This window comes from Octopus bimaculoides, chromosome 18 (assembly GCF_001194135.2).
Source record: "Octopus bimaculoides isolate UCB-OBI-ISO-001 chromosome 18, ASM119413v2, whole genome shotgun sequence".
Taxonomy (NCBI): Eukaryota; Metazoa; Mollusca; class Cephalopoda; order Octopoda; family Octopodidae; genus Octopus; species Octopus bimaculoides.
The window spans coordinates 29,312,480-29,322,497 of record NC_068998.1 but is presented as its reverse complement, the minus strand read 5'-3'; the positions used below and the strand labels follow the sequence as shown (position 1 = coordinate 29,322,497).

The 10,018-nt window shown below is 39.7% G+C and overlaps 1 protein-coding gene across 9 annotated transcripts in view; it reads left to right on the top strand.

Moving 5' to 3' along the window:
* Positions 1 to 10,018, top strand: part of LOC106867759 (tetratricopeptide repeat protein 31) — a 225,191-nt gene that overhangs the window by 51,223 nt on the left and 163,950 nt on the right. For all 9 annotated transcript variants that reach the window (XR_008266010.1, XR_008266011.1, XR_008266009.1 and 6 more), the window contains exons 5-6: positions 7,600 to 7,679; positions 9,506 to 9,536. Coding sequence is in view for 4 of the 9 variants with exons in the window: in XM_052974422.1 (XP_052830382.1) it covers positions 7,600 to 7,679; positions 9,506 to 9,536 (111 nt within the window). In the remaining 5 variants the exon portion in view is untranslated. The remainder of the gene's footprint in view (positions 1 to 7,599; positions 7,680 to 9,505; positions 9,537 to 10,018) is intronic.

The window sequence follows — 10,018 nt, the reverse complement described above, 5'->3', positions numbered from 1 at the left end:
TATATATAAAAATAATAAGTAAAAAGTTTGTTATAGGCATGTATAAGATAAAATCTTATATAAAACACTACTACCATTATCATCATCGTTTAACGCCTGCTTTCCATGCTGGCATGGGTTGGACGGTTTGACTGAGGACTGGCGAGCCAGATGGCTGCACTAGGCTCCAATCTGATCTGGCAGAGTTTCTACAGCTGGATGCCCTTCCTAATGCCAGCCACTCCGAGAGTGTAGTGGGTGCTTTTTACATACCACCGGCATGAGGGCCAGTCAGATGGTACTAGTGATGGCACACTCAAATGGTGTTTTTTATGTGCCACCTGTACAGGAGCCAGTCCAGCGGAACTGGCAACGACCTCACTCAAATGTTGTTTTCTACATGCCACTGGCACAAGTGCCAGTAAGGTGACGCTGGTAACGATCACACTCAAATTGTGCTTTTTATGTGACACCAGCACGAAAGCCAGTCAGCGACCCTGGCAATGATCACACTCGGATGGTGCTTTAATGTTCCACTGGCACAGGTGCCAGTCAGGCGGTGCTGTCATCGGCCATGTCACTGAATTTGATTTTGATTGTGATTTCACTTGCCTCAACAGGTCTTTACAAGCAAAGTTTAGTGTTCAACGAAAGAAAGATACGCATAAGTAGGCTGGTTACACTGCTGGCAGAGGTCACGGGTTATGGTCTCACTTGGCTTGCCGGGTCTTCTCAAGTACAGCATATTTCCAAAGGTCTTGGTCACTAGTCATTACCTTGGTGAGGCCCAATGTTCGAAGGTCATGCTTCACTACCTCATCTCAGGTCTTCCTCTTTCACAGATTCCTTCAACTTTTTCACACAGCTGTCCTCATCCATTCACACCACATGACCATACCAGCACAGTCGTCTCACTTGCACACCACATCTGATGCTTCTTAGGTCTAATTTTTCTCTCCAGGCATTTACGCTCTGTCGTGTATGCACAATAACATTACGCATCCAGCAGAGCATACTGGCTTAATTCCTTGCAAGCTTACACGTGTCCTCAGCAGTCACAGCTCATGTTTCACTGCCATGTAGCATGGCTGTTCGTACACATGCATCATGCAGTCTACCTTTTACTCTGAGCGAGAGGCCCTTTGTCACCAGCAGAGGTAGGAACTCTCTGAACTTTGCTCAGATTATTCTTATTCTAGCAGCTACATTTTCAGAGCATCCACTCCCGCTACTGACTTGGTCACCTAGATAGCGGAAGCTGTCAACTACATCTAGTTTTTCTCCCTGGAATGTGACGGAAGTTGTTTTTTGCACATTCCCAGTGTTTATTGCTCCTGAACATCTGCCACATACAAAAACTAACTTCCTAGTTAGCCTTCCTTTGATATTGCTGCACCTCTTATGTGTCCATAGCTTACACTGGGTACATCTTATAGAGTTTCTACCTACACCTTTTCTACAGATCGAGCAGGGCCATCTACCTGAAGCGGTTTGTGTTTTGTCTACCTTCCTACTTATTAGGACTTTGGTTTTAGCTAGGTTGACTCTAAGGCCCTTCAATTCTAATTCTTTGCTTCTACACTTGAAAATTCTCCTCTAGTTCTGATAGTGACTCAGCAATTAGTGCAAGGTCATCAGCATAGAAGAGCTCCTAGGGGCAACTTGTCTTGAATTCCTCTGTGATCGCCTGGAGGACTATGGTAAATATGAGGTGGCTGAGGACGGAACCTTGGTGGACCCCTACCTCTACCTGGAATTCTTCACTGTACTCGTTGCCAACCCTCACCTTACTGACAGCGTCCCTCTACATGGCTTGCACAGTTCCCACTAACCATTCATCTATGCCTAGTTTCCTCATTGACCACCAGATAAGGGATCGGGGGACCCTGTCGAAGGCTATCTCCAAGTCAACGAAAGCCGGGTACAGGATTTTATCTTTGGCTAGGTATTTCTCCTGCAGGTGTCTTACCAGAAATATAGCATCAGTGGTGTTTTTTCCCTGGCATAAACCCAAACTGCATCTCGTCTAGACTGATCCCCTCCCTAATTAGTTGGGCTACAACCCCCTCCGTGACTTTCATTACCTGACCCAACAGCTTGATGCTTCTAATTATTTGTATCTAATGCATCACCTTTATCTTTATAGCAGTTGTCTATAGTGCTGCTACACAGTCGTTGGGTACGACTCCTTCATGTATAACCTGATTGACTATACGGGTGACTAGGCTATAACCGACACTGCCAGATATTTTGAGCATCTCTGCAGCGATTCCTGATGGGCCGAGGGCTTTCCCTGTCTTTGTACCCTTTACTCTATCTACCAAGGCACTGTCAATTCAGATAGCTGGTCCCTCTGTTGGGTCGACATTCAGTAGGCTCTCTTTCTCCCATTCATTCTCTTTATTTAGCAACCTTTCATAGTGGCACCTCCATACTTCTCTCTTTGCAGCCTCGTTTAATGCAAGTGGACCATCATCCATGCGAACACATTTCTCTCCTATGACATTACGATTCTTTCTCAGCATGAAATACCTCAAGTCTTTGGTCCTCATGGTACAAAACATTGGCAAATGTTTTCTTATCTGCTTCCCCCCTGGCTAAAATAAACCTGTCTCTTAGCTTCCCTTTTGGCAGTCTGATATGATTCCCTGCTACCACCATTCTTCCAGTCCATCCAAGCCTCTTTCTTTTCCCTAATGGCCCTGTCAACAACATTGTTCCACCACCACGTTACCTTGGGTCGAAAGGGTACTTTGCACCATCCACAGATCTGGTCAGTGGCCCTTGTCTTCCATGTCGGGTGATGCTATATCCCCCTCTATTTCATCAAAAACTTCAAGTGATACGTCTCTAAATCTCTGTCCATTCGCTGGATCTTTAAGCTTCCAGACCCTTCTCCTCCATGCTGGTCGTCTTCTGGGCATCCATTTAGCCCTGATCCTGAAGTCGCTAACTACTAGTCTATGTTGTCGTGTACTTTCGTCACCTGGGAAGGTTTTGGCATTTATAAATAGCCATCTTTCCCTTTTCCTGGTGAGAATGTAGTGAATCTGACTAGTGTGTTTACCAGATCGGTAGGTGACTAGGTGACTGGCAGATTTTCTGAAGTTAGTATTGGAAACCATAAGATCATTTGCATCACAGAACTCCAGCAGCCTAGTTCCCTCCTTATTGCGGGAACCAAAACCATAGCCTCCATGTATGCCATGGAAGCCTCCTGCATGTTGTCCAACATGTCCATTGAAATCACCAGCCACAAACAGAAGGTCCCTGTCATTCGTTGACGAGGTAGTCAGCAAGAGGGTGTCATAAAATTGGTCTTTCTGTCCATTAGGTAGCCCTGGCTGAGGGGCATAGGTCAAGATAATGGTTGCTAACCCAAAATGTAGCACTAATTTAATCTTAAGGTAATCAAGATAGTCAGAGTCTGCGATAGAATACTAAGTATTCTATCCCAGACTCTGACTACCTTGCCCCCGACCCCGCCAGTGTTCCCTTCCCAGAAGATCTTGTACTTATGTTCTTTGCCTGCGAGAAACCTAGCAGGGCCTCCTCTCCACCTTACTTCTTGAATGCAGCCCAGATCTACACATCCCTGATCAAGGATCTCAACAATCTCACCAGACCTACCTTTCAGTGTGCCCACGTTGAGTGTGCCAACCCTGAGGGTGTGGGAGGTATGGGCCCATCTGACCCTGGGATGGGGGACAGCAACGTCATGTACCTGAAAAGAAAGCTCGCATTTGGCAGAATTCATAAACAAACAACAGCCTTCAACCTGTATACACTACACCATCATTTTTATGCACTATATGATCAGAACCTTACATAGGAGATAGACCCTAAGTAGGGGTGGGGATGGCATTAAGCCTTTAGAAGTGCTCATGGGAGACAACCGAAGGCTGTCAGAGGATAGGGACTTCCGGTACTGGTAGTAGGGGTGAGAGGATAGGGACTTCCAGTACTGCTGGTGGGGGTGAGCGGATAGGGACTTCCAGTACTGGAAGTGAGGGCGAACTGTGAAACAGCAATACCGGTGTTAGGAATGGCATATTAATAGTAGATAGAATTTAAAACTCTTAGAATTTTCGGTCAGCCAATCTGTGACAAAATTAGAGAAATGAATAACTGACGATGTGACAAAAGTAAATAGACGCTTGAGTAAGTGACAATAAGGGTAATCGTGTGAACTTAAGTTTGTTTTTAAGATGTAAGGCAAAAACTATGTTTACAGAACTAAGAGGGAATTATGATCTGCGCTGAAATAGAGGTGATAGATGTACTGAGTTGAAAAAAGCAAGATTCCTTACCTGAACATCTTCTGGCTTTGTATTCTTTTGGCAGGGTTATTGAAACGTAGTAGGAATCCAAGAGAGCAAGTTTATATAGAGTGGGATGGTGGAGGAGGAGGTAAGTGATTGGAGAAGCAAGTGGTCATCGAAACAGAGAGAGAGAGAGAGAGAGAGAGAGAGAGACAGACAGACAGAGAGAGAGACAGAGAGAGATAGAGAGAGAGAGAGAGAGAATGCCAGTGTTAGGATAGAGCACGAGGAGGAGGAGAGAGATAATTCTTTTGGGATTCTTGTGAAACATAATTTTAATGAAATAGCAAATTAATAGTAGATAGAATGTAAAAATCTTAGAATTTTCGGTCAGCCAATCTGTGACAAAATTAGAGAAATATATCAAAATGCACAGACAATAGACTTCTTCAAATACTCAGGAGGATCATTAGAAGTAGTAGATAAGTTCTGTTACCTAGGAGACTAAGTTATCAGTGGTGGAGGAAATTCTGAAAGTGTAGTTGTTAGAATAAGAATGGGCTGGGCATCGTTCAGTGAGCTTCTACTTTTGTTGGTAACTAAGAGCCTCTCCCTCAGAGTGAAAGGCAGATTGTATGATGCCTTTGTGCATGTAGCTATGCTACATGGCAGTGAAATATGGTATTTGACTACAGAGGACTTGTGAAGGCTTGAAAGAAAATGAAGTTAGCATGCTCCACTGGATGGGTAGTGTGCATGCATGACAGTGTAAATGATTTAAGAGGAAGACTGGATATAAGAGACATCAGATATTGTATGTAAGAGAAAAGACTGCACTGAGGACAGCTGTGCAAAGAAGTGCCGAGCTCTAACTGTGGAGGGTACCTGTGGAAGGGGTAGACCCAAGAAGATATGGGACGAAGTGGTGAGAAAGGATCTTCGGATACTGGACCTCACCGAGGAAATGACAAAGGATCAGGAGATGTCGTGATTTGCTGTACTTGATAAGGCACATCAAGCTAAGTAAAATCACTGTCTTCCACACATACAGGCTTGTCCTTTCAGGTGTTGGTGCCATATAAAAAGCACTTGTGCTGGTGCTGTGTAAACATATCCATGCTGGTGCTCCCTAAACACACCCATCCGGCAGCATGTAAAAAGCGCCCAGATTACTCTGATAAGTGGTTGGTGTTAAGAAGGGCATCCAGCCATAGAAACCATGCCACAACAGACTTTGGAATCTGGGTAGCTGGCTAGCTCCATGTCAAACTGTCCAGTCCATGCCAACATTAAAAGTGGATGTTAAACGATGATGATGACAATCACACTGACATTGCACATCTAATGGAACATGCTAGCTTCATTTCTCTTTAGACTTCACCTATCCTCTATATTCAGGATCCATGTTTCACTCGTATGTAGTATGCTGTTTATATTACAAGCATCATACAATGTATTTCACTCTGAGAGAGAGAGAGAGAGAGAGAGAGAGAGAGAGAGAGAGAGAGAGAGAGAGAGAGCTCTTGTTAGAAAGCAGAGGTAACAGCTCTCTGAAATTTCTCCATCTTATTCTAGCATTGATACTTTCAGGACATCCTCATCCACTGCTAATTAGATTACTTACACAGCAGACACTATTCATTACCTCTAGGGAACCCTGGGCATTTCAGAAAATCTATTTCCCATGTGTCATTAATGTTTATTGTTCCTACACATCTTCCATATACAAAGATTTGTGTCTCTTTATCTTCCTATGATTCCACTGCACCTCCTGTGTACACTGTATGGAATTCTGGCCTAAGCCTTTCTTACATATATATCTCATGCAGGATCACTTACCTGACAAGAAGAGAGTCCTGTCTGTTTTCTAGCTTATTACAACTTTGATGTAAAGTAAGCAGTTGAGTAGGCAAAAATGATAAACATGTCAAACTTGATAGTATTTGTAAAAAGTTTACTTGTTCCTTAGGTTTAGTTGTTAATATGTTTTTTAATGTCTCTTGTTCCATGATAACATAGGTGAGTAGTTTTAAAACATTTTTTGCAGTCTTATAATAATTCTGAATGTCATTGCATTACTTCGCCCATCGGTAATGCTTTCTGTCAGCCAATCTGATTAGAGAAAAAGAGGAAGAGAGAAGCATCCATGATGTGAGGTTGAGGGAATGTAATTGTAACACTTTCATGTGATTAGTTGAAGGGAAAGAGAGGAGAAAGAAAAAGGGGAGAGAAAAAGAGGATAAAGCTACGAGTGAGACAAAGAGAGAAGCATCCATGATGTGAGGTCGGGGGGACATTATATTTATTATGTAGTTAAAAAAGTTAGTTGAGGGTAGAGGAGGAGAGTTAAAAATATAATTTTTGCAGAGGGGTGATGTTCTGATAGTGAGGTTAAAGACAGGCAGAGAGAAGGAGAGAGAGAGAGAGAGAGATAATGATGATGGTGGTGGTGGTGGTGGAGGTGGTAATTGGAGAGTGAAAAAGTGTATTTTTTTAAAAATTGAACTAATTTTTAAAAATCACCTCTCACTTAATGCATGTGCATAAGTGCAATTCTGTGAAATATTCACACTTATTTATGTGGCAGATATATGCAGTTTAATTAAACGTGTCATGTACGGGATATTTTTTTTATTGTTTATGGGAAAAATGGAAAAATAAGAGTAAATATTTATTTTCTGAGTGCTGTGTATTAAGTCTATAAAATTGTGCATAAAATATATAAAGTGCATTAAGTAATCGTCGTATTCCAATTTCTTTCACTTTCCAGTTTGCCAATAATGCATCACAACATAGGCTACACTTTCAGGTTTTTTGGATAAAGTTTTCAGAAATACCCCAATAGGTTTACCATTAATTCCATGAAATATTCATGGGTCCCACTAGTAAAAGAATAATTTACCTGTTAGCCTCAATTTTTGTTATACTTCATTTTATATTTCAATCAAGATGTTCTCTATTACTTTTGTGGTGCTTTTACTCAACTGCCTTCATTACATTTCATATTCTTGTCTATATCCTATGTGTTATCCTGTTTCCTTCATACTTGTCCCTAGTGCTTGTACCTCTACAGCAAGCACATGATCTTGAGAAGGTCATATAATTTATTAAATTCATGTTTTCAACACATACACAAACACTGTTATCATTCCTTTCATATTCACATATCTTATATTGAAAATTATCACAAGCAAAGGAATGAAATTTGCTTAGGTGGGTGCAAACACAAGATGTTCAAAGTATTCTCATTGCTCACCTCCCTCATTTTAATCAGTGAACATGCACTCACTGTTTCTAAGCCTAACTTTTTTTTGTTTTTTAGAAAATTTATACATGTGTTTATTTTATCTTTGTTTAGAATGGAAACACTTCCCAAAATAAGGCTAAAGATTTCAGTGATTCCAGAAAGGAGCAGAAATTAAAGAACAGTAATAAACTGTAAGTATTACCCTTTTAAATCTTATCATAGACTTTTTGTGGTTTAAATATATAGCTTAAAATTCTGAATAATTAAACTATTTTCATTTTTATATGCAAGACATTTTGCAGTGTTTTGAGTTTTATAAGACCATATTAAGGGCTTTAGTTTGCCAATAATGCATCACAAATATCTTTGGGAAACAAATTTAACTTTCATTGTTTCATTAACTTAAGGGTTACTATATTGAATGCCATGTGCAATACATCAATTTATTGAAATTTCTCTCTTAGCTTGAGACAGAAAAAAAAGATCTAACAGTAATTGTTTGATAATCTCAGAGGAAAGGGGAGATAATTTGAAGAAATTAAGAATTAATGCCCCAAAGTTGATTTATGAGTGGGTGCTGAAAAGCTCCTGGTTTTGAGGGTGTTGCAAAAAGCCTGGTTAGAGGTCCAACCTTTTGAGTTCTTTTACAGGTCTTAGAAAAACTGAAGGACTGCTGTAAAAAGTGTGAATCTGAGAGTGGAATATGTTCGATAAAATCATAATTAACTGATGCCCCTGTATTTTCTTTTACTCAAAGCCAGGAATTTTCCAACACTCCCTTGTATATGCTGGCAAGAAACAATTATGGACATGTTTTGGTTTATTGAACATTGTCAGCATCATATTTTCTAATCAAACCTGCCAAAAAAACAGTCATGTAAAAATATGTAGTGAGAGCATGGCTAAATTCAAACCATCTTCGATGAATTTCCACCTAGAAGCCACAACTTACACATTAATCCATAAAAGGCATAGTTAACCCTTTGAGAAAACAGAACACCCCTGTTAATGTTTACAACCCAATAAGCTGGCATTTATCAATAGATTATGTAAATTTCCTGATAATTTGCAATTTAAAGTTTCTGGAAAGTCTTGCCCAGCTTTATATAAAGTTGTAATTTGAAGTCCACTTTGTTCTATAAAATGTGCTTTTACCTCTTCTCGTTGCCTTTATATAATACTCTATAAATACGTGTTTGACAAAGGTTCATTATCCTTGCATTTCAATGTTGACATCTATCCATCCATCTAATTATCTGCTCTATTTTCTCTTATTTCTGTAATAATGTACAACACATGCAACATAACAAATTTAATAAGAAAATTCTCTACCTCTTCCACGTAGTAAATCTTCAAGTACTGCTCACAAACACTATGAAATATTCTTCAGCATTATATAAATACACTTCTGTACATATGTGAGATATGAAAAGCTAAAGATAATAAATGTATGAAAATAGATATTTGTTTGTATGGTTATTCTTGACCATGAATGCAGCCTCTTCTCTAATTGCTTACTATTAATGATGTAATAATGGACCTCTACAAATATAAAAAGTCTAACAAGAGAAATGTATTGGTTGTCATGCTTGTTTTACCATGTAGGCTATGTTAAACTCTTTAGCATACCGATTACTCTGTCAAACATAATGCATATTTATTCACATTGTTTTGAATTAATCATGCATTGTCTTGTAGCTTCAAAATTTTGATGGCAAGATTGTTTATTTTTAGAATGACATTGTAGTGTGGCAGGCTTGATCTTGCCAGTTTCAACACAAAACAGGCAGAATATTTTGGCTGGATATGGTTGGTTTAAATGCTTCAGGGTTAAACATTTACAACCATCTTAAAACAATGTAAATACATAGACTAATTGGTGATATCAGTGTTAATGTGTATAAACCATGTTTTGAATTTGTTGTTGGAGAGTCACTTTCATTTGAAATTTGCCTATGATGAGATGATAATCCATTTGATATTTAGAAATTTTGCTTTTATTTTTTTTTTTCCTCAGATTAGTTTCAGATACCACAGATGATGAAGCAGTAAGTATTTTCTTCAACACTTATTCTTGTATAAAAGATATAACTTTTATGTTGATTGTATACATACATGCATACATACATACATACATACGTACGTACGTACGGACGTACGTACGTACGTGTGTGTGTATGAAAACACATACCCTTGGGAAAATAATAATTTCTAACATAGGTTCAGTCATGGCTGTGTGGTAAGATCCCAATAACATGGTTCCAGGTTTATTCCCACCTTCTTCAGAAGAGGAGATTTGTTGAGAAAAGTGCTAACCTTTTTCAGAAAAACAAAAATGGGATATAGGCACAGGCATGTCTGTATGGTAAGAAGCTTGTTTCCCAATCACATGGTTCTGGGTTCAGTCCTAATGCATGGCACCTGAGGCAAATGTGTTTTCTATAGCCTCAGGCTGACCAAAGCTTTGTGAGTGGATTTGGCAGACAGAAACAGAAAGGAGCCTGTTGTTGGTAGTTAATTTATAATATAT